Source organism: Sinohyriopsis cumingii, unplaced genomic scaffold (genome assembly GCF_028554795.1).
Source record: "Sinohyriopsis cumingii isolate HCF-2022 unplaced genomic scaffold, ASM2855479v2 utg000160l, whole genome shotgun sequence".
Lineage (NCBI taxonomy): Eukaryota > Metazoa > Mollusca > Bivalvia > Unionida > Unionidae > Sinohyriopsis > Sinohyriopsis cumingii.
This window is the reverse complement of record NW_028315873.1, coordinates 2583296-2610163: the sequence shown is the minus strand read 5'-3', so window position 1 is coordinate 2610163 and position 26868 is coordinate 2583296. Positions and strand designations below refer to the sequence as shown.

General features: G+C 35.5%; 1 protein-coding gene across 3 annotated transcripts in view; it reads right to left on the bottom strand.

The window, feature by feature from the left end:
* The window catches only part of LOC149774636 (uncharacterized), a 32280-nt gene extending 5893 nt beyond the window's left edge, over nt 1-26387 (bottom strand). For 2 of the 3 annotated variants that reach the window (XM_089944862.1, XM_089944860.1), the window contains exons 1-4: nt 26256-26387; nt 21674-21832; nt 12517-13272; nt 5936-6021 (exon numbers count right to left, since the gene is read on the bottom strand). In XM_089944862.1, coding sequence (XP_089800988.1) covers nt 5936-6021; nt 12517-13272; nt 21674-21743 — 912 coding nt within the window. In that variant the 5' untranslated portion in view covers nt 21744-21832; nt 26256-26387. Of the gene's footprint in view, nt 1-5935; nt 6022-12516; nt 13273-21673; nt 21833-24557; nt 24677-26255 lie in introns of those variants that run through there. The other variant, XM_089944861.1, reaches the window with a different exon arrangement.
* Nucleotides 26388-26868: the final 481 nt, after the last annotated feature.

The window sequence follows — 26868 nt, the reverse complement described above, 5'->3', positions numbered from 1 at the left end:
TAAGCTCACGAATCTAGGAACGAAGCTACAGCTAGGTTGTACACCTTTCGCTTGGGAAGCCACAAACTTTATAGTTTAGCAATACTGGACAAACCTTTGATGGAGCATGCCCTGTGAAATATACCTTCCAAGTTTAAGCAAAGTCGACACACCATTCTAGGAAACGTGGTGCAAATATGAAATATGGTTTATATATAAAAAAAAACATTTCTAAAGAAGCCTTTTTGGCATCTGTTTAATAGCTCATGTCCCAAAAACATTCTTATAATGTCTGATTGAAATCGGCTCAGCAGTTCTACACATGAACTAGAACATACGTTTTCTACCTAACAATTAATGGAGCATGTGATAAGAAATATTCCTTGATTATTTAATTTGAACTGAAACATCTGTTGAAGATGACTTAAACATGGTTTCGTATTGTTGCAAAAAATAATCCAATCAAATCTGATCAATTCAAAACAAATTCCATCAAAATTCACTCAAACATTCCGAAGAAATTTATTATATGGCGGCAAAGGAAACCATACATCTGCTACATGCGACTAAAAAAGGAAAAGAAACTAATACATTTTCACCCCAGCTAATAAGGACTAATACATTTTCACCCAAACTAATAAGGAACCCATATCATAGCCAGATGAACCACCTGAATAACAATTATGATAAAGCATCTACTGCCAAACCTGTGACCAAAAGGGTTTTCTACCATCAAATCAGCCTGGGCCAGCTACTCTGGTGTTCACAGGCAAAGCACCTTACTTCAATAACACAGGGACTAAATAACGGAAATGTATTGATGTACCCTAAGATGCGAAAACCAGTCATTATATCGAACGTTCCAAATATATTTCATCAGTTTTGGCTCATCCTGTCTGGATAATTTGTAATAGGTTTTTCTTATCTTTGTTACAAATGTGCTAACGGAGTACTTTGTAAAATGATCATGATTTATTTACACGAATGTGAACATGACGTTTTAAGAGACTGTACTTGAGAAAGCGATCACATGACTAAATATAAGCAAAATAGAATATTCCTATAAAAAGACTGACACTCTAATGACCAAAACGAATTTCCAATAATTCAAGATGAGACCATTTAATCTTCCTAACTGTTGATAACTAAACCATCTCTGACATTTTTCTGCACTAACAAGGTATCCAAATTTGCTACTGAGCTGACGATACTTGATAAAGATTTAGCATCATTTGTTTCTTTTCGACTAACTAGACTTCATTAGAAGTCTTTTGATTTGATTTCATTTGAATATAACCATATCATCAGGAGGAATATAAATAACAAGACGTCCACTAAAGTGTCACTGTGGTTTTCAGATCCGCATAATTTTTGTTTTGAACCAACTAAAACTTGGGTTTCTTGTTCATGATGCTGCTGGTTTAACGTCCAAACCTGTGCAAAACATACTTGCGATGTGAGTGATCTGTGAAAGCAAGCACCTTAGACCACTTGGTAACCCATGACCCCTTTGATCCATGTAATTATGTGCGAGTGTTTATTGTTTCCTTTCAATCATCCACATAGTTTAGAAGAAGTAGCATTATGAAACAGGTGCTAATGGCTGCTATTTGATCATATTGGATGTCAAAAGAGCACCATTCTGATTTAAAAATCTATTAAGACATCACAGGAAGTTTTCTCAAAAGAACCAAATGCCCATATTAAGAAGATGTAGTGATAACACGATCATCAAGATGGCCACCCTGGCAGTTATATTGGGGATCAGATCAGCACCATTTAAGAATGGAATCAACTAGACATATAACAATTATCCCAGAGACTCTAACTTGAATATCAGTTCAAGAGAAGAATTATGCAACAACATTGCATACTGGATGCCATCAGTACCGTTTTAATTAAGAGCCAGATGGACACCATTAGTTTGTTGGCAACCTCAGGTTGCTACTACTTACCATTCAAAATAGTAGCAATAACAAGATGTTCCTCACGGCTACTGTGGCGGTCATATTGGATGTCTGAATGGGTGACTTTCATCTTAAACTAATCAGACATCATAAGAAGTTGTCTTGTAAGACTCAGCGGTAATGCTATGTTCCATTGATTATAAATAACAAGATGCATGATTTATGCACCGTGGCAGTCATAATGGGTATCATTTGGGTCAACAAGGTATGATACAAATACGTATAGTTTATATTACCGTCCATGTATTAGTAGAAAGAGCACGATTTTAAAATTGAACATTGTGGTGGCCATACTGGATGTCATAGTTACACTAAGTTTGCTTTGAACCTTCTAGAAATAATATGAGGACTTCATGCGAAAACCTCATCCTAATATGCTTTTCCATTTAGGAGGAGTAGCCGCCATAACAATATATTAAAGATGGCTGCCACAATTTCCATTTAGGATGTCAGATCAACAACTTATTTTAGGAACAACTGGGGAAATCTTTTTTGTACAATTATGCAGCGCAGTGGTGATGGAAGATTTATTAAAATCTACATGAGACAAATGCTTTAGCTTTATATGTTTTTCCTGTATGAATGCCATATTCCGTTAATAGGGATCATAATATATTATTTATTATGTGAGAAGATAAAGAATCTTAAATTAATACTCATAGAACTGTTAATCGTCTAAAGCCCTAATAAGTGTTGAATTGACTAACAAGGTTTGGGTCTATGGTAATACTAATTATATGCGATTGGCTTTCAAAATTGAAGATGAATTATTTGCTTCTTAGTACATGACCTTGATTTGGTGTATCATAAGAAACATGGAATTTTAGTTTATATGAATGACATTAGACTTTTCCAAATTATTTCAAAGTGTCCTTCCTTGATGATGATGATAAATGTTATTTCAACCTGTACATTATTCTAGCAGCACATTAGTTTAGTCTTAGCAATGTATTTATGTGGGTTTAAGTATCTTACCATTGGCAAATGTCATTTCTACTAAATACCACAAGGATGAAGTCAACATGAACACACATGATCGTTGAATATATACATCACACATTTATTGCTAATAAAAAGAAAGAATGCAAGGTTGATGTTGCTGTTAGGTCCCACCCAGTATACAGGGATGCTAGTAGCTAGGCCATATCTGAGGACGCATACGTTTACACAAGGATGTTAGTAGTTAGGTCCCATCCTAGGACACAGTATGCACAGGGATGCTAGCAGTTAGGTCCCATCCTAGGACACATTAGTATACACACGGATGCTAGCAGTTAGGTCCCATCCTAGGACACATTAGTATACACAGGGATTCTAGTCCTTAGGTCCCATCCTAGGACACACTAGTATACACAAGGATACTAGTAGCTATGTCTCATCTTAGGACACATTAGTATACATAAGGATGCTAGTAGTTAGGTTCCATCCTAGGAAACTGACTTATACACAAGGATGCTAGAAGTTCGGTTCCATCATAGGATACATAAGTATACACGCGGACGCTATTAGCTAGGTACAATCCTTGGACACTTATGTATACTGATAGATGTTAGTAGCTGTCCCATCTCAGGAAGCACAAATATAAAACATGGATGCTAGGACACATAAATATACACATGGATGATAGTAGGCAGCTCCCATCATAGCACACATAAGTATACACAGGGATGTTAGTAGGCAGCTCCCATCATAGCACACATAAGTATACACAGGGATGTTAGTAGGCAGCTCCCATCATAGCACACATAAGTATACACAGGGATGTTAGTAGGCAGCTCCCATCATAGCACACATACCTATACACAGGGATGTTAGTAGGCAGCTCCAATCATACCACACATAAGTATACAAAGGGATGCTAGCAGCTAGGTCCCATCCTAGGACACATAAATATACAGAGAGATGATAGTAGGCAGCTCCCATCATAGTACACATACCTGTACACAGGGATGTTAGTAGGCAGCTCCAATCATACCACACATAAGTATACACAGGGATGCTAGTAGATAGGTCCCATTCTAGGACACTTCAGTATACACAGGCATACTAGTAGGCAGCTCTAATCATAGCACACATACCTATACACAGGGATGTTAGTAGGCAGCTCCAATCATACCACACATAAGTATACACAGGGATGCTAGTAGATAGGTCCCATTCTAGGACACTTCAGTATACACAGGCATGCTAGTAGGCAGCTCTAATCATAGCACACATACCTATACACAGGGATGCTAGTAGGCAGCTCCCATCATACCACACATAAGTATACACAAGGATGTTAGTAGGCAGCTCCCGTCATAGCACACATCAGTATCCACAGAGATGCTAGTAGGCAGCTACCATCATAGCACACATAAGTATACACAAGGATGCTAGTAGATCACTCCCATTATAGAACACATCAGTATACACAGAGATGCTAGTAGGCAGCTTCCATCATAGCACACATAAGTATACACAGGGATGCTAGCAGATAAGTCCCATTATAGGTCACAAGTATACCCAGGAATGCTAGTAGGCAGCTCCCTTCCTAGTACACATAAGTATACACTGGGCAACTGGTAGGTAGGTTCCATTCTCGAACACGTATATATACACAAGTGTGCTAGTAGCTAGGCTATTGAAATACAAAGTTAAAACATCTTTTATCTAATTGGATAAAGTACACACCAACAACTTGGACACTATGAAGGGATCATGTAAAAAAAAACGTACAAAAATATTTCATTATAATGATCGAAAAGCGATCAGTAAGCGAACAAAGCACAATTGATCTAATTTTGGCAATATATATTTTCCCTGAAGGTTCATCATCAATGACATCAAGATTTTAAAGCATTTGATTGTTACAGATGAAATGATGATATAATATCAAAACACTAGCATAAAAACCAAATAATTGTTATTTCCATATCTGTCTTTTATACATTAGTTATGTAAAATCTATTGTGTGCATGCAATGTGGCAAAACGCAATGAACAATGCAGGAATTTGTTAGCACATTCAAGAAGACATATATTGCATTATCAGCAGATTATATATATATATATATATATATATATATATATATATATATATATATATATATATATATATATATATATATATATATATACCACATATTTGACAGTGTTGCTAAAAGAGCAATGAAATCATATGACACATACGCTATAAAAGCTATTCCCACTCGACACCATCATTTAAACCCTTTTTTTCCCCGCTAATAAGAAATAAACCTTTTTAAAAGTTATCATTGCCAGGGTTTTTACATGCTCAGCTTCTGGCGTATTCCAATAATGCTCTCTGTTGTAAATGGTGCTAAAATGGCTACCGTTGTAAATTCAACATTCTTTAGAAGAAACAAGCTACGTCAAAATTGGAACACATGTCCAACATCCTAAGTGAAAGCACACTTTGATTGACCTGGCTTTATAAAATAAATTCCTCGCAGGACCCTTATGATTAAAAACAACCCATTGTAACAGCTCAAACCTAGATATTCTCAAGTTTGCATCCACATAAACTTTACAACACTATATTGTTGACAAAGTATTACAAGATTTCTAAAGTATGAAGTAATGGTTCCTTTAGGTACATAATAAGGACTACCCCCTCCCCCACTAAAACACACATAACATCAAATGATCCAGTCGCATGTGCAAAGTAGTACTGCACTTTTTTTCTCCCACTCCTTCCGAGAATTTGCGGAGAAGATCGATTTACTTTTGCAGAACGTTAATGATTTTGGACTTTTGTACCAGTTCAATCTCATCTATTGGACGCAATGTTTCCTTCAGAGTGCTTGCATATGATTAAATACACGTCATTAGTAGTATCACACGTACTTGAATAACATTAAACATGCAACACCAATGCATATCACATACTAGAAGTTCATTACCATGATATATATTGTATTATAAGTTGGTGTCTGATTCACAGGTGGTAAACTTATTTGACAAATGAATCAGATACGAGGTACTTACCCTTTCTTGTCTTATCTCTGTCGGTGTCTCAAATGCGGGTTCTTTCATTTCATCTCTCTCTTTCACTTCTAGGACATTATGATCTCCTATATAGAAAACAAAATCACCCCAGCCTTAGCAATTGAAGACAATGAATTTGCAATATTTAGATAAGTTTTTAATGTTTGCACATATTAACATCTTTAAAAAATATATATCGGACACACGGTTTCAAACATACATTGTTTCACATATTTAATTACATGGATGGCTCTCCAGAAATCTCACTGCATTTATATTAATATATGATCATATTATTCCCATGTTGCTTTTCCTTTACATTTCGGAAATCTCGTGGAAACTCACTGTATTTAAATATGCACATGATACTCAGAGTATTAAATTAGTTTTCCTTTCCTTTATATAAAATAATCTCTTAGAGGATTATATAACCATAATATTCTAAATTTCATTTTCTTGCAATAAAAGCAAATATTTAGTAAAAAAAGAACTTTTTTTGGTAAATATTAAATGGATCAAATCTAACTATAAAAATACATTAGAAGGTCGCAACAACTTAAAGTAAATTTATGGGTCCATGGTTTGAGTCCATATGTGCATTAAATTTCCTTAACTTCCAAGAAAATGTTGATTGGTAGGTTTGTTTAAATTGCATATACCCGTTTTGGCGAAAATATGACATTTGTTAAGGTTTCCATATCAGGTATGTTTCAAGTGTCAGGGTCAATTTATTTAATATAAATTGACAGAGTCTCCTATAGTTACCTTGTAAGATAAGACATAATGAAACACCAGGGATTCTGCAAAACATAAGACATCAATTGGGTTATTTGTCTGGCATTTGTTAATGACACCATTTACGAATTCCAAGTGACGTTGTTATTGTGTACCGAGAGAGCCGCCAAATAACCATTATAATGTATTTCATTAAACATTACAATCAGTATTTTGAAAATTGCATAGTTTGCAATTTAATTTAGAAGCACTCAGTGTCTAACAATACTGTCTATCGGAAACACTCAATGCAATCTAGGTTATTATAAAATTTATTCGTATATAAAAGTCATTACAATTCACGTGCCTTTTTAAAAGATATGCGATTTCAAACCATCTTAACTTTATCACCGTTATATTATATAAAATGATCTTGATGTGGGAGTGTAATGTGTATACTCTTACATTTTACGTGCATTGTGTAACCTAACCAGCTAAAGATAATTTATGGAAGATATCCGATATGGCAATATAAATACGAGGCAATAAGAGCTAGTTTGCAAACTATTACTTAAATAATATAAATATTGGGCTGAGTGGTCAGGATACCTTAATATACAGTAGCTAATGCATAGTAGAGAGACTAAACATTAGTTACTAAATGTTGACCAGATCCTAACCCACATGTCCATGATTGGTTTAACTTTCTATAATTTACAATATATGTGGTAACATTTAACTAGAACAAATTAGTCTGATGTTTATGTCAGTTTTAATATAACAATTTGCTAACATATAACAAGAAATTAAGAACCCTGAAAACCTAGAGAGAATGAAAAAAAAAAAAACAATTCCGGAAAATCACATTTATAGTAATTGATTTCCTGGCATAATACAATGGTAAACAAGTATACATAATAAAGTGCGTATACAGTGTTAGGCACAACGTAACCGTAAAATTGCGAAAGCATGCAGAACGGCATTAAACTGAGTTTAGATATGCCATAAATGTGTGCTGATACGGTATCTTAAGAACCTTGCTTGCTGCCACTTTTTGGCTTCATTGTTTCGATAATATAGAAAAGATATTTTGTAAACAATGTGATATCGCTATATATCTATCCATATAGTTTGAGAGCTCTCACATCAGCTGACAAGAACAATTTTGAGCGGAGATTTCGTTTTTTTGTTTACCCCGTGTCACGTATTCTCTCAGTCTGCGTATAAAGCATTTCACTGTAACAATTCACATCATCCAAATTACACACTCATTCTGAATATCAAATATGCCACTAAATTAATTTGCATCATCCGAAATCACTCATTCTGGTCGTCAAGTATTCGACTACAATAAATGGGATCATCCACACGTCACACTTAGTATGGATGTCAAATAGTCTACATCAACAATTAGCATCATCAGAATGGCGCACTTGGCATCAATGTCAGGTATTCTGCTACAAAAACGGATATCATCTATATGGCATATTCGGTCTGGAGGTAAAATTTTTCACTAATGACGCACTCAATCTGGATGTCAAGTATTCTGCTACAGCTTTTGGTATTATCTAGACGGCACTCAGTCTGGATGTCAAGTATTCTGCTACAGCTATTGGCATTATCTAGTCGGCACTCAGTCTGGATGTCAAGAATTCTGCTACAGCTATTGGCATTATCTAGGCCCACTCAATCTGGATGTCAAGTATTCTGCGACAGCTATTGGCATTATCTAGACAGCACTCAGTCTAGATGTCAAGTATTCTGCTACAGCTATTGGCATTATCTAGACGGCACTCAATCTGGATGTCAAGTATTCTGCTACAGCTATTGGCATTATCTAGACGGCACTCAATCTGGATGTCAAGTATTCCACTACATCGTTTGGCATTGAACAAATGACTCACTCATCCTGGATATCAATTATTCTCTTACCTGGAACTATGGAAAACTTAAAACTGCTAAAACTGGAAAATATTAATTCTCACTCCTTCGAGATTTCTTAAGTTCTACTATGGTTGGGTATTTGCTTTCATTGTCAATTATTGTTTCACACCTTGGATGTAAATCGCTTTCTCATTGGTTACCATGTAAGTAACGAGCAAATAAAAAGAAAGATTGTGTAGCTATCATACGTGTAAACAAGTACTTGGGGTAGGGAGGCATTGACAACTGAGGTCAACCCAATTGATTATATCTAAAGTGACTGTCGATAGTTGCCACGTGTGCCACCTCAAACCACTTAGACTTTTTATGAAACAAGGATTAACCAAGAAATTATTAATGATCTATGTTTTAAATTCGAAATGTCTCGGTCAATCTTTGAATCAATTCAATTATATAAATAGCCAACGTGGTCAAAATCGAGTAGACCTTTTATTTTGTAGAAACGTTTTTGATGACCAATTTTTTATACATTACTGCACCGACATAGTTTCATGACATATTTTTGTCTTTCATAAATAGCAGATGAACATTAGAATGCTGTGGTGACATTGCTGTCTGATTACATCATTAATATATTGGATACTCCATAGGAGAAGAAGTTAAATTGAACACATTAAATCCCTGACTGCATGAAGACCACTGCATGAAAGATCAAAGACAACCGCAACGTTCTCTAATGTGTAAGTGCATGATATAAAGAGAAAAATACTCTCCATAAAATGTTAGCAATCCAAACAATTTCGGTCCATTTCGAACTTCGAGGTCATTCCCACAGATCATATCTTGAATATATATGCCAAGTATTGACACGTGAACCACCTTAGGCATTTGCAAATCAAGGTTTGCCCAGGACGCTGCGAAATCAAGGAACTGCCTGTGTTCATTCATATTCTCTTGGTCTACATTGCACAGTAATAGTCTAGGTGATCCGACTAGTTTTTCATTTTACTGGCAAGAACAATGTAAGATATTGAGGCAAACCAAATATTAGATTTCTCTGCAAATTATTATGCCAACGTACATCCGAGTCACACTAGTGTCTCGCAGAAGTAGTAAAGTCTGTTCCAAATGACATATGGGCATCTCCACTATGACAGCAATCACAATATTTTTCAGGCAATGAAGCCATGTCGAGAAATAACCTCTGACGTAACTGTCTTAATCTTAATATATTTGATCGGTTTGGCAATTAGCTTTCTCCAGATTGCACCACAAGCTAATGGCAGGAAAGGCCAACGATGTTCCTGTTGTGACTTTGCTTTTAGATATGCTGCCAGGAATTGTTTTAAAATGGGTATGTCCACCACACCTACCACGGCGTGTGGTTGGGCATTAGTGGGGACAACTCTGAATGGAAGCTTAAGCATGTCAGCATTATTATAATAGTAGTTTCATACTAACGGCTTGGGATTTTTACTCTTTTCTAGGTTACAGCCTCTATTCTCCTTAAGTTTTGTCCATTTTAGGAAGCAAACCACACATACATTTTAACCAGTGGGACGGATGCAGCGGCGAATACCATTTCGCCATTATAGAAACAATCCCTGACTGTTTTGGGGCCTAATGGTGTAGCCAAATTTCGGACATTTGCATTTGTGATGATTCCAATCTGATCTCCTCTAGTTGGCATTGACACTTCAGTGTTGTCCCGAAGGTGTATTCCTATTTGGTACTTAACGTGATTATAATTCATAGTATACACGGGTCTGGTAATACCACTCTGATGCAGATATGTTTGACATGTGGGAGAAAATTATCATCAACGTTAGCAACTGTTGTTAGCTGGTCTAGCACCACGTCGATAAACTCCGTAACCTCATCACCGCAATCACAATACATCATGAATATAATATTTCATAATAGTTAATCTAATCGTAAATACAAACACCAAAGATGATTAAGTACCTGGTCGGATAGATTTGAAATTCCTTCAACTGAATGTCATTTTAGCTGTCAGTGATTTTGATGTTGTATATACAAAAGATTTTGGAATACGGATGTCGAATTATTTACGTGTTATTACTCGTTGATTAAGCTAAATATTTATCAATGATGTTACTTGGATCCGTCCACTATAATTGCTATATATAATAAATAAATTTGATCTAGACTTGTACGCTGTTAAGATGATTGATTTAGGCTTATCAGAACCAATTATATCATGAAACACAATTTGACCACTTGCTATTTTTTAAATTCAGTTACTTCTTCTCCTTAGCCGGATATCATTAAGTATGAACTTAAGACACGATTTGGTGCGGATTGCTTCATCCATATATTGTTTTGTTGTAGCATTAGCATCATCAATACACGTCTTGATAAAACGAAAGACATGACGCTGTCTTTGATTAAACCAGTTTAAGTTTTCAGCCAAGGTCGTTTCATCTTGTCATGAATATATTGAATATTAACATTAGACAATTGTAATGTACCAGTTTGATCTTGAAATATTACAAGCTCGTTTGAGTTGACATAAACAACAATATGACTAGCAAACTGTCAAGTTGGCTTCGGTGGCAAATTTCCTATACTTCAGCACCACTACAGGTTGAATAACTTAAAATGTTAATGCAACATTTATATAATATGTAATGTATTTTTATGTGAAATAAAAAAGTGCTTCAGGGGTTGGTGGTGAGGAAACATTAATAATGCTTCACCAACAAGATGACCATATACGTGGAAATCAAACCAAGTCCGCAACTTCATAATTGAATAAGAACATGGTTGTCATCCAAGTCCACCATGATGCTACTGCCATTCATGGAATAATTAACCGCATTAGCTGGTGGTGCAAGTCCAAACGAGTCCAAATGCAAGCGATGTCGAGATGTCACCACGCATGCAATCCAATTAATACCACTGATGTAAGTTCATTTCGCATAGACACCACGATGCATGACTGATTTTGTGATCGCAAGTAGGTCAAGCAAATTACATAGCAATTAAAAAACACATAGAAAATTCATCAAATTAAGGTACTTAACATAAAATTCTGATCTGGATGGGGGCAGAAGTTTATTTTGAGTTGCGATATTTAATTTTATAATATCCAGATATACCACTGAATACTGTGTATAAACGTTTTCGCGTTACCCAGTTATGCTTGTCTCTTCTTCACATAAAAGATTATATTGAAAGCAAACACATGCTCAAATTCTTGACAGTCGTAGTTTTACATGTGACGTATCATGGCCAGGTCTTTTGCTAGTGACTACAAATTGCGTGCTAGATCATTATTGAAGCAAAACAAGTGAGACACTCTACAGGACTCACGGCACTAACTGAATGGGAAACTGGAACCAGTCTCGAAATGGGTGAAGATAAAACAGAGTATTTATTGGTTTGGATTGGTTGATTATGAAAGATATCTTCTTCTTAACAGAATCCTTTGAGATCTTATCGTCGTTTTACTAGTTTTATGTCGCGTGCTAAAATGTCTAAATGGAAATGCTACCTGGTGGCAAATATTTTTACTACCCTAAACTTGTATGATTTTTTCCCTAACATAAACGATTGTGCATACAAATTGATTTTTTTGATGACAACCATGGTGCAGAATTATTTACAATAAGGAATGAATATATATATATATATATATATATATATATATATATATATATATATATATATATATATATATATATATATATATAACATTCTATTAGGATTAAATCTTATAAGACAAAAGAAAATGTTTCTCATAAAATTTATTTAATATTACTAAAGACGCGTTCATTCTTGACCATGTTTGCATACATCATATTTCAGAAAGATTAGCAATCCAATATATTTCAAATATAATTGTAATTTACACACACAGACGCAAACACACACACAGATATATATATATATATAAATGCTCTTGATTATAAATGTACATATGTTTCGTTTATGAAGTAAAAATAAAATATGACACTTACCTTTCTGATGTGTTTGGTACATAGTGATCGAATTACTCATGAAGGCTGCCACGTACAAAATTCCACGGTCCCATAAAATGGCGAAGGGACACTCTGGTATCGTCTCCCTGAAAATGGTCACTAGCTCACATTTATCTGTGAGAAGATGAATAGAATGAGATCCCCAGTCAGACATATATAAATATCCGTGGTCGTCCATGGTTATTCCGCATGACGATGACCATAGTTCCTCAGGTTTGTATCTAAATGACGGTTGACTGGGATTCAGCATGTTAAATCCGTACACACCATTCTCATTGTAGACACCATTACATGAGACATAAATCATGTCTTCTTTTTTCATCAAGTAACTCCATCTTCCTTCACAGACGTTTTGTACTTTGTCAAGTCGTCCATCTTGTAACGACACCTTGCACCAACTAATTGTTTTGTCTTTGACACCACTAACAATAATTTTGTCACTGAATTGAACAACATCATGACAGCATTCAAATGATGGTTGTAAATTAATTTTTTTGCCCATTGAAATCACACCATTATCTTGTACCGACATGAGTTCTATGGTACCGTTGTTCAGAACGACACAGATTTCCGTGTCATTGACAAAACACACACCCCAGGGCCATGACTCCAGTTTGTCTGTTGAAGATATCAACCTACCGTCATGGCGTCTGAGCAGATGAACTTTACTCATTCTGGTATCTGTGACTATCAGATTGTCTCCGTGCATAACAATACCCTTGGGGTCAAGGTCGGCTGTAGGTAAAATGTTATAAACATCAATAATGATATGTATACTACGATTAAAATACAACAAAACTTATTAATATTAACTTATATTGAATTTAATTATGTTTGTGACTTTAAAAACTAGTATACTTTCATAACTTTGTACCAACAACACACCCAACGGTAAACATGGACGTTCCACACATCTTCGTCTGTCATCATTATCATGATTCCAAAAACAACGCACACTGCAATATTTATGTTGTAACAGAGGATTGGGGCTGGGATGATTACATATATTTCAGATTGATTAATTTGGACATACTCATTTAAATATAGGCAAATATGATATTGTATTTCTGTTGATATACTACTACTACTACTACTAATAATAATAATAATATCATCATCGTCATCATCATTATTAAAGGAGAGGTTTTTACAGCAGACATCGCATAGAACCAATAATCGCACTATTATAAATATGTTCACTATTTTTGTAAGTCAAGTATATTTTGTTTTGTTATTATTACAAGAGGGGTTTAAATCATACGTCACATGGAACCAGGAAGAACAATATTCAAGTTCTGTACAGTATGTTAGTACTTTACGTTTTAACTTTAACATTCGTATTAATTAAAACAATACTGCATAGAGTCATCAATGTAGTATGATAGCTAGTTCCATGTAAAAACTGTTATTTTTCCGTATGTTATTTTCAAAAGGAAAAAAGCATGGGTCCCGATCTTCCTGTATATAATTTAAACTAATTGCAACATTGTGATTGTCATTAGAAAAAAAGATTTACAGCAGACGTAACTTGGACATTAAGCTCGCTATTCGAATTCTGTACAGTATTTTAGTAAGTATTCCTTGAACAATAATGCACAGAGTCGTGGATCAGAATCTTCGTCTGATAACTGGTTCTATGCGAAAGCTGCTGTTTTCCTCTCTATAATTTCCAAAACGTTATACAAGTAAATGCTACCAAAAGACCTATAGGTAGGTATAGATTTGTCTAATTGTGTCATTAGTTAGAGTCGATAGAGCATCCTCCTCGGATGCTGGATGTCGCAGGTTCAAACCCAGACCTAGTCATATCAAATACTTTTAAAGGTGGTACAAACATCAGCCTCGCTAGACACTCAGCATTGAGAAGCTAGTGTTGGGATTGGTCTGTCTCGTGCCAGAATAATGTGACAGGGTGAGAAATCATGTTGCATGTCTGCGGCACGATGCTTCTGAGCTAGACATCACTATAAACTGCCACACTGCAAACCTCGTAGCGATATGACTGAAATTCTGATAAAGCTAGGTTCAAAATCCGTCCTTGGAGCAGCATTGTTACGTGTCAGATTCATTTAATCCAGCGTATCTTGATGTCCATGGCAATGTTGTTACATCTCGTCATTTCATATAGGTTCTCATTGGAGATCTTGTTTGGCCAATAGATGTTGCAGATATTGCTGAGGCAGCTATTGTAAAACGAATTTACACTGCACATGTCTGTCTTCACTCACAACTCTCCGACACCTTTCTACTTTCATATAGTCTTTATTAAGTATAATGTTAACCATCTCTATTGATAAGCAATGCTTTTCCTTGCTGCTGCAGAGTAAGTATTTTATGTTAGTCCATGTACTTTCAACTGTGTTATGTTCTTCCCCATCTTCACTGGCTAATGTATTATAAAGATTTATAAGTTAAAAACAACGTCTTTATATCTGATGAGCAAAGCTTGTTGAAATCAAATTATGTTCCTTGTTGCTGTGTGATATGTGTTGCACATAGTAGCTTTATCTTGGTTTATACAGGTTAATAATCACCAAAGGCATCCGCCCCTGGATGGACTTTGAAATTTTGGAGTGTGTGTGTATGTTTTTGTGTGTGTGATTAGGAATTATAACGTAGCTTTAACAATTTTTCCGTCGTATCGCTAGTATGTCTGCAGTGTGGCAGCTTATAGTGATGTCTAGCACTGGGGCATCTAGCCGCAGACATGTAGCATGATGTCCCACCCATTCACATTATCCTGACACCAGGCCAACCAGTCTTAACACAAACCTCTTAATGCTGAGCGCCTAGCGAGGGAGCTGTTAGTACCATTTGGAAGGATCTGTGCCACATTGTATTGATGACAGTATGGCCAGTCTCGTTGATAGGACGAGTTCCAAGTTAATTTATGGATGTCGTTGTGCGCGAAGACAGTGTATCTAGTACGCAGTTGTTGTTTGACTGAAATCTACAATTCAATCACCACTTTCGTTGACGACTCTACAGCCATGTTGCCCCATCACCTACTCATTGATTGTATTATCTTCTATATTAGCATTCATATCGCCATTATCAAAAGCATGCCATGTTGTGGGACTTTGGAAACTGCTAGTTGTAGCTGTTCTTGCCTTTCCTCCTTTTGTTTCTCCTCATCCTCATTTGTTGGGGCATAAGACTGCAATATATTGAGTTTGCAGTATCGAGAGTCGAACCTTGCTTTGATAAGCCTGTTGCTGATTGGTTTCCATTCCAGAAGTTTGTTCATATTAGTTTTATTGCTGATAAGGGCTACTCCAATGGAATGGACATCATCCTTCACCGAGTAAAGGTGATTGAGCTATCACTTTTCATCTTGGGTCTTAAACCTGTCCATCTGGTCTCCTTGACACCAAGAATGACTAAAATTACTTATTCATCCCATTGGTGACTTGTATCGTTCTCGATCTTTCAAACAAGGCCCAGACATTCCATACACCAAGACGAACCGTACAGCAAAAACACAAATAAAACTTGTTCCATTCATAACCCTATAGATAATTGATGATTGTACTGACAATATTATAGCTTTTGCTACGTTTTTGGGTTGGGGTTAAAGGGCCTGTGGGATTTTCATAACTATATATAGATTTACTAGGCAGGAAAGACCGTTATATCATTGTATTCATAAGTACAATAGTTATAATATGTTTCCGGAAGTCAGAGCAAGATTTCAAAAACTATATGCGAGTCATATGACTCCTACCCCTGGTCGGCCTCTTACGGACAGAAAGGTCCTTCCATCAAATCAGGCACAAAGTAACTGCCAATTTAATTTAGACTTTCTACGAAGGTATTGAAACCATTACAATTTGACGCTATACTACAAAATAACAAGGTTGCCACCAAACTGTAGATTTAAAATCAGTATAAAATGATTGAATTTTAAAAAATGTCCATTTCTTTCGTTATTGAACAAAAGTTGTTTAAAACATTTACGCTGGCCCAGTAACTATGGTGAGGGTGTATAACAACTAAAACTAATATTAGAATTACACATGGAAAAAGAAATTAAACTTATTGTAAAGAGAAAAGTTACATTTATCATTCCGCTAATATGTTCCTGTCATACTTAACATTTTAACGCACCCTAAATGTAATATTAGCCTGAGTGTTTTTGTGAACATTCCAGTTACTGGACTATGTAAACTTCTGCCCTGTCTCTGCTGTTTTCTTCATGGGTTACGTCTCTTACGTTATGGTGTTCTCCTGTTAGAACGCTTTTGATCAATTTCCAACAAGAAAAAATGGTACAGTCTAATAAAGACATCGCAATCAATTTAGATTGTATTTGTTTTGATCTTTGCTCGACAATTATTTTTCTGTAGAGACATATTATGAAATGAATTTCAAGCTTGTGTGTCTTTGATTAGGATTTTTAACGTAGCTTTAACAATATCGCTATATATCGACATATCGCTACGATGTCTGCATTGTAGCAGTTTATAATGATGTCTAGCACTGGGACATCAAACTGCAAACACGTAGCATCATGTCGCACCCAGTCACATTATATGGACACCAGGCCGACCAATCCTAACACTGACCTCTTAATGCTGAGCGCCTAGCGAGGCAGCTGTTAGTACCATTTTTGCAAGTCTTTGGTATGACTTGGCGCGGGTTCGAACCCACGACCTCCCTTTTCCGAGGCGGACGCTCTAACCACTAGGCCACAGGAGCAGTAATTTAACGCTTAAAGTAATTGCAGGATTTATTGTATATTATAAACTCCGCATACTACAACAGTATCAAGAAAAGTATAAAAGCGGCGACATGAAAAAAGTTACATAAAATTGATTATGCACCTAGCTAGGTTCTAAAGTTCGCATTTAATGCAAATGAGGTTACAATTGTCCGTGAAAGTGATGATATTGCAGAATATGAGTTCAAATTCTCATTTGTTTGAAATATCAAACAAATGCGGAAAACAATGTTCTACTTGTTTTCCTTGAAATATCAAACACGTGTGGCAAAGAATGCGCTACTTCTTTTCTTGGAAATGGCAGACGCATACAGAAAACAATGCTACTTCTTTTCCCTCATCATGCTATGGATTATAATTGTTAATCGCTCAAAACATGTTACTTTGTCATAAATTAAAAGCCAAAATAAAAAAATAAAAATTTCAATCCACATTTTTTCCCCGAATATAATGTACTTAATCATTTTCGTCTGTTCGTCGGTCGTCTTTGTTTTTATAACTGGACTTCTTACACAAAATATCAGGATTAAGGAGAATTACAAAAAACTTTTCTTATCTTCATGACGGGGAAGAGGGTACTCTGAGCGCCAAATCACAGTTTGATGGAGTCTAGTTATAATTTTGTATGATGTTTTACAAGGATATGCACATGACAGTAAACATTTATAAATGTAGATTCGTAAATGTGGTGGGGATTGAGGGTGCCAGTGAGAAAATTAACTTCAGGTATTTGCAATGGCTGCACTCTCTAGTTCGAGTTATTAAATCGTGTATTTATGCACAAGCCCATGTTCAGGTGCATCAACTACCAGATATTGTCTCTATTTCTGAAAGTGCTATTTTGGGGCAAGAAAACTGTTGATGGCATTATTATACAGAACTCAAATGAAGTCATTGTTTAATAATTTGTACTATTTGCTAGTGAGTCCACACAATTCTTCACGGCTTTTCTCGCTCTCTCTCTCTCTCTCTCTCTCTCTCACTCTCACACACACACACGCACACACACATTTGTGCTACAGATACTTCCAGGATATCTCTTTTAAATTTTTAATTACGAAAGTGTGAAAATAATGACCTACACATATACATGATTTCGTGTAACTCGACTTTATTTTATTATATCTCGCTTTATGTATCTATAACTAATCCTATTCATCCTGACATTGCCTGGAACAGTGACCATACCATACCGGAATATTCACACATTTTAAACGATTTTTGTTTCCTTAACATTTTTAATTACTGACAGTAATTTGAAAATAATATTTTTATTTTTTTATTTTAACATTTTTGGGCAGATTGAAAACATTTTCGGGATGAAAGTAAAATCCAAGGGTAAAGCATATTTGTTTATTAAAGACATGTGTTTTAACAAGAGACTGAAACATTGAAAGGTATAGGATTATAATTCTATACATGAATATAACCATTCGTAAAGTCTCTACAAACCAGTTTTGAAAAAGGTTTAAAATATGTTCCATAAATTACCATAAGAGATCTGGAAATATAACCATGTCATACGTGAAATACAACAAAAAAGTGTGCAATGTTTCTAACGATATTTTGGTGAGGGGCGGAACGTACGGGCGGTCAGTCAGAGTCAAATGAAAATGTTCCATCTGCAAACATTGGGTGCATACAATCATATGGACGTAGGCAAGTGAAATTCAGTAGTTTCTAAATAATTTATGTAATTATACACGTGTATCTGACAGACAGACAGAGAGAAAGAAAACGTTTAAGATGATCCATAAACTACAGAATTCACGTTGACTTTATGCAATGTAACATTATAGCATGGTATGGCAAGGTGCTCGTGAATGAATGAGACATTTTAAAATTGTTTTTCCGGCCTTACAATGCAAAAGGTCGAAAACAACATCAAACTGAAACCCACAGAAAATATTTACTCCTTTAACGTTTACAATGAAGTTGGAATGAGTTATAAAAAGGCTGCTGTAAATGACATAGAAAGATCGTACATATCAGTTATATTCCGTTATATAGTGGACCTGGACAACATGACACAAGTTTACTAAAACAATATATATATATATATATATATATATATATATATATATATATATATATATATATATATATATATATATATATATATATACCTGATTGAAATTCGATAAGATGTGAAGTGACAGCTATTGCAAATACAAAAATATAAAAATCTAGCTTAACTGTTTCCTTCCTTATGTAAATTCAATGCTGTACATTCGTCGAAGGTAACTAGGGCTATGACTGGGTGGTGGGTGGGTGGGGTTGGATCCGAATTAACTTATGTCCAATGGACGTATGGCTTGATCAACCAGCATGTTGTAAGCGACAAAGGTAGGCTGACCATATATAATGAAAACAAAGTGGCTTCGAAAAGTGTTGGTACAATTATGAACTGCACATGGCGTCGATGCCTCTTTTGGCATGTTATATCTGACTCCATTTTATCGTGATACCTAAGCAAATAATAGTAATGGCATGAAGAGAAAACATACTTTTTTAAAACTCTGTTGTAGTCTTCGTATATTTCAAACATAATTTTCTTACAAAATACTGTTTATAAAAGGATACATTCTGTGTTAAATGTAAATTTCGCATATCAGAAATTTTGTAAAAATAATTTATATACATGGAGTCTAAAATAATGTGATTTAGTCGAAACAAGATCGTACGGGGTAGAGGTGGATGTATTTATGAAACTTGGATTGCGCAACTAAAAATGATGTTTGATCTCTCTATAGTGGCAGATGCAAAACATGGCTGACGTTGTGGTGTGGTAGGACAATTAATATTTTTTTGCTATGTCAAAATGTGCCTGTATATAAGTAAAAAGACAAAATATTTTGGTGAACGAGACATATCAGCATGGTTAAAACTATTAGATTAATCAATGTATATACTACTCCCATGTAAGCAGGAGTTATCTAAGTTGTAGCTGTAAATATCAGAATATATACTTCATTACCATAATGCTAATGAGCTTATAAGATCCCACATATTCACTATGACATCATATATCCTTTTTGTGGCAATTAATTTTAAGATAATATATATTCGATTCTGTGATATCATAAAAGATATTTTTAATTTGTGATATCAAAAATTAGAAAATAAATTCAAATATATTTTGGCATCGTAAAACAGTGGATTTTAAATTCGACTAATTTAGATAATAAAATAATTGGGTATTATGTGATAAGTATGATGCCAATTAAGAGGGAGATGGGTAAAATAGCGCCTGATATAAATGGGATTGAGTTTTATCGACAAATGGCACAATCACCTATTCGATTAGATTCATGCAATGACCACAAACACCATTTCTTTTAATAGTTTTTACGTTAATTAGAAATTTTCATTTTGGCGTCGCTAATTTGGATGCGTTTCCCACCGGTTTTCTAATGCTATAACACACGGTCTTTCCAGTCTCTTTTTCTAAACGAAGGTATTAAAAGTATCTGCATACAAAACATGAAAGTATTGAGTGACTGGTTGCATTTAACACTTGTGTGTTTATTAGTACTTTCAAGACTGGACTATTGTAACTCAATTTTGTCTGGCTCATCTCAGTATATACTATAAAAACTTAAAAAAGTTCAAAACACAGTTGCTCGGGTAATACTTAGAGTACCACGATCAGAACACACCTACCCGCTGCTCTGTACACTACACTGGGTATCCATTCGATCCAGAATCAAACATAACATTTGTTCTCTTTGATACGTTTCACTAACGGACTCTAGTCCAACATACCTATCTGACCTCACCCATGTGTACACACCAGCAATATACTTACGCTCCTCTTCTGACAATCGTATGCTCATTATTCCCACTATAAAAACGAAGTCATATGGACAGCGTTGTTTTGCATACCAGAGCCCAGCAACGTGGAATGAATTGCCCACTGAACTTAGACACAAAGACACAGTGATCACATTCAAGTGTGTTCTCAAAACACACTTACTTTGATTGCAAGAACAAACTTAAAGACCTAATAATGTTTCCTACCTTAAATATTCTCAGCATGTTTGTTCTATGTTTTCTAATTTCATGGTGTTTATGTTTGTAATCATATCATTATATGTTTTTTATCTTATAGGTGTTGTTAATGTTGTAAAGCGCTTAAAGCTTCTAAAGATTATGCGCTATACAAAGTCCTCATTATTATTATTAGTAGTAGTAGTAGTAGTATTATTAAGTTTGTGAGAAGTGAGATAAAGCTATTTAATCCAGATTCAAATCTTGTTGAAATTTTCATGATGGTATATTTTCTCTCGCTACGGACTTAACTACGCTAAAAGGGACGAAGGAAATAAAGAGCAAATCGTGAATTTATTGAAAGGTTATTTAAAAGCAAATAGATTTTTGTATATAAATTGTATATATAACTAATCTATCACTTACCGGGTTCTAGTGTCAGAGTCCGCACGTTAACCAGTTTGATGCCTGTTTCTTTCTGTCCTGCCTTAGCCATGTGTTCACTGTTAGGGGCTGTACTTAAGCGTTATTGACTTAACGAAAAAGGAGTTGCCTATCTAACACAATGCTGACGTGTGGACGTGGCTGCAAAAGATAGGAGGCTGAGTTCCAGCTTTATCCGTGGCATATACGTAACTACTATTTAGTTTATGTATTACATAGAGATATCGACATACTTCTAAATAAAATTTCTTAAAGTTCTCAAGTAAATGTTTTTTTCTATGAAACTAATTTGATGTAGAATATTAAAAGATGGGAAAGAGTTTGCATCTAACTTTATTAATGTAATAATAGTACTAATCTCCAAAAAAAATAATCGATTGCAGCAACAACTACTGAGAACGCAGAAATTTACATGTGCACAGGCGCGTTAAATGTTGACATCACTCATTTGCTTTTGTAATTTCTTTGTGTGTGTGTGTGTGTGTGTGTGTGTGAGAGAGAGAGAGAGAGAGAGGAACGCATATATCTTAATGTCATGTACAATTCAGTCAGATAACAATAACTACTGAGAAGCGAAAGGAAGACAGAGAAATTCATTGACAAATGCACAGAACTGATATGTGTGTATACGATGCATTTGCTGATGTAAATTCGTACAGAGAGAGAGAGAGGTATTCAGGCATGTTGAAGGTAGGCATCACTTACATGGTTTTCAAATTTCTGAGATGGAGAAAGGTGTTTTATATACATGATTTTTACATGATCGCAGATTTGCAACTTAAAGTATATACCATTCTAGTATTAACTGCGTAAAATTCATTCATACGTTTCAGGTTGAGTTGTACTTTTAATCCAAGCAAACATAAGGTTTCTTTTTCATGATATGATTTCCTGACAGGCCAAGATGACCTAATTCTTGATTTATTAGCATAAAGTACCCGACCAAATGTATGTTCCTTTTTCATTTGCATTGCGTATTAGTTACCTATATAAGAGATGTTAACTGTATTATTATCAGTCTCGGAAGACATTTTACCGTGTTTGCTTGAGGGAATTTATTTATTTAATTCAATCATTTTTATTCGAATCGCAATGTGCTCGGACTACATGGAATTATAGCTGTTTAGAACTTACTGTGAATTCATTTATAGAAATTTTGGATGATATGGTTGAGACTCAACAATAATATTGGTAAATCAGTCAATTAGAGGCAATCATTCGGAATGCCACTGAAACTCATTAGCAATACTCGATACTTCTTGGTTCGATAGAACATTTAGGACTATTAGGATTCAATCAGCATAATCTTTTAGTTTTTTTTCTTCTTCTAATTGTTTACTTTGTATCTTATATAGATAAATTTGTATTTTCAATTTTTCAAAACTTGTCGGCATTCGCCTTCTTTTGTTACTTATTTTAAAGCATTATAGTCCTAACAGAAGAACACAGGGATGTCAAGCAGACCAGCTATAACTACTGACAAGCAAACTAAAGACTCGGAAATTGACAAGTACACAGAAGTGTTATGTGTAGGAATTACGCACCTGCTTTTGTAATTTCTGAGAAGGGGAGAGACACGGACATGTTAATCTCCGATATAATTTATGCAGCAGAACGACAACAAATTAGAACCATTTGCCTTTTTCATTTTCGTAGAGAGTTGTTGTTGTTGTTGTGTGGTTTAACGCGATTTTTCAGCACACGATAGGCTATGCATGGCGGCCAGTATTAATGGTGGAGGAAGAACCCGAAAAAATCCGGGAAGAACCATCGACCCACGAGAAGCTACTGGCAAGCTTTCTCACATATCCACATTGGCTGAATCCTAGGCTCAAAACCCACGCAGACAGAGGTGAGATGGCAGTGGTTCATAACGGAGAGCGCTTTAGACCACTCGGGGCCCAATTTTTTCAGATAGAGAGAGATAGAAATAGAGAGAGTAATGTACGGTCTATAATGATGAAACCCTTACCATCCACAATTGTATAAACATAATACTAGACATCTTTAAAATATAACTTCATGGTGGTTGTTTTGGTGACATTTTCTCCTCGGCCAATTCACTATCTCCTGTTACTCGGTTTTGCATTAAATAATTACATTTTAACTATTAATGTGTATGTAAAAATAATCATTTTTTCCATATGTCTTCGGTTCCATAACGTATTAGCTAGGACGTATATGGATACAATTTAATTCTCTTGGTATCATAGACAAGCTCTCTTCTTTTCTTAGAGAAGTTCATGATTGCAAAGATTTGACATGGGGCATTTACATACGAGTGTGTGTAAGTAAATAATTTGACCAGGGACTTGTACAGACACGTATGCGTAAGTTCCTTGTTGAACGAAGTATTAACAAGTATGTGTGCATATATTTGGTGGGACAGTGACGGGTGTAAATATTGCAGATGGTGACTTATTGGTGGATGTAAATGATGTGGATTAGATAATAGTACTGAATGTAAATACTGTCGACGTGGAGATATTGGCTGCGGCGAATGCCGTAGATAAGGAGTTAGTGTTGGGTATAAACACTGTATATTGGGAGTTAGTGGTGGGTGTAAATACAGTATATTGTGAGTTCCTGGTGGGTATAAATACTATAGATCGGGAGTTAGTGTGATTATAAGTACTGTGCATGGAGAAGTTGTTCGTGTAAATACTGTGAATGGAATGTTATTGGTGGGTGGAAATACTGCAGATGGGGAGGTTATAGACCAACAAGTTGTTCTCCACCTTTTTTTGTTTGTTTGACTGGCGGCGGAGACCAACGGTGTTATGCACTAATTGTGATGAAGCGTTCGTAGTGTATCGGCGGATGATCAGACCGTACGCTATTAATTAATAAATTTATATAGACTAACCTTTGTATCCAGACGTAAGTATAATCCTTCTTCTAATGATCCACAGCGTTAAATCCTTTAGAAGGCTCACTTTTCTAGTCTAAATCCCTGTCAGAATAGAACACCTGTGTATTCATCGGCTGTTGACCTCAGATTTAAATTACCCACGCATGCGTGTAAAGCAGCATCACCACATGGCAAGAGTAACGAGTGGAAACCGTATAGCGAGGCATGTATCTCTGGGAACTGACTAATGCTTGGGTGAGAGCTGTGCCGTTACGGCAGAAATTTAGGAGAGAGAGAGAGAGAGAGAGAGAGAGAGAATCACATCTTGTCAAAAATGTGAGATAGAGTGAATAATAAATAAATTGTAAAAAGACCACAAACTGGATTCAGATGTGAAAATATGCTACACAATAATAATAATAATATTAATATTAATATTAATTTATTATTATTACTAGTGGCAGCATTTTCAATCATATTTAGTAACATTTACAATGGTATTTTTGTGTAGCATATTTTCACATCTGAATACAGCTTGTGGTCTTTTTACAATGTATTTATCATTTACTCTATCTCACATTTCTGATATGACGTCTCTCTCCTAAATTTCTGCGGTAATGGCACAGCTCCCACCCAAGCGTTAGTCAGTTCCCAGTGATACATGCCTCGCTAGACGGTTTCTACGCGTTACTCTTGCCATATGGTGATGCTGCTGCTGTACACGCATGCGTGGGTAATTCAAATATGAAGTCAACAGCCGATGAATACACATATGTTCTGTTCTGACAGGGATTTATACTAAATAAAAGTGAGTGTTCTAAAGGATTTAACGCTGTGGATCATTAGGAGAGGGATTATACTTACCGTTTGGATACAAAGGTTAGCCCAAATAAATTTATTAATTAATAGCGCGCGGTCCGATGATCTGCCTATACACCTGCGGACGCTTCAGCACAATTAGTACATAACACCGTTGGTCTCCACCGCCAGTCAAAAACAAAGAAAAAAAAAAACAAAAGGTGAGAACAAGAGAACAACTTGTTGGTCTAGTGAGGTTAGTGATGTGTGTAAATACTGAAGATTGGGAGATTAAATACAGCTGTGAATACTGTAGATTGGTAGGTTAGTGGGGGTTTGAATACTGTTGATATGGCGATTAGTGGTGGGTGTAAATGCTGTATATGGGGAGGTTAGTGGCGTATACATAATGTAGATCAACCACACATCAACCTCAGTAACAATAAACGACATGCACACTATACATGTACAAGTGAACTGTCATATGATTTACAGGAAATGTAACATTATTTGCACATATAATGACCAAGGTAAGAATGAATGTGATTATTGCTTACAATCACAGTCATAATAAACTTTCAGCGCTGCAGAAAAATAATAAAGGTTTTAGTTGTTGTGCACGTCTTTGCATTCAATAACATACGTGCCAGTAATTGCACAGCTCTATGCACTCAGTAACCTAATTGTGACAAAAGTGTAAAACTGAATTCAACTACATAAGTATTATTAACTGCACAATTCCCTGCGCCTTCACGAATCCATACGAGTAAACCTACGTATTACCAATAACATTCCATTTACTCACTAAATCGGGGTTCACACATTTGTGAACAAGGATAATATGAATATCAATTTGTATATTTATGTGCCAAGGACAGGTAGTTTTACAATCGCATATAGTAAACTTGTACTTACATAATATGTCTAAATCAAATGAAATGACTATATCTCCCAGGAATAATAAATCTCCCAAGGTAAGTCGTCTATCCTGTCCTAATACCAGATATGTGTGTCTCAACTGCTCAAAATGTTGCTGCAATTTAGAAACAGCCAATCATTATAAATAATTTCTGACGTAGTTAGCTACAAGGTAATGTATTAATAGTAGACCCGACCAGGTGTGTTATAGGCGTATTTTGAATACAACTGCAGTGATGACGTTAGGAAGAAGTCAAATAAATTTGTTTCGATCTGAATAACTCGTATACCGGGTTTACTTGTGTGTGCACAAGACTGCTGATAGAACAAATGTGAAGATAAATAATCTTACATAATATCGATAAACTCCAGTGCTGATATTGAGGTAGCTTTGTCCGAATGCAGTAATCTATGTCTATTCTCTCTCTCTCTCTATCTCGCTCTCTCCCTCTCTTTCTAGCTGTCATTATGTCCGTCTTTTCCGTCTATCCAGTTGTATTTGCTGTTGTGGTAGTGTTGTATCTAAATAGGGAATTAGCATGGGAGATGCGAGCATACACTTTAGCTGTTTACAATATTTGTCGAATAAGAAGTGCCCATTCGATCCTTT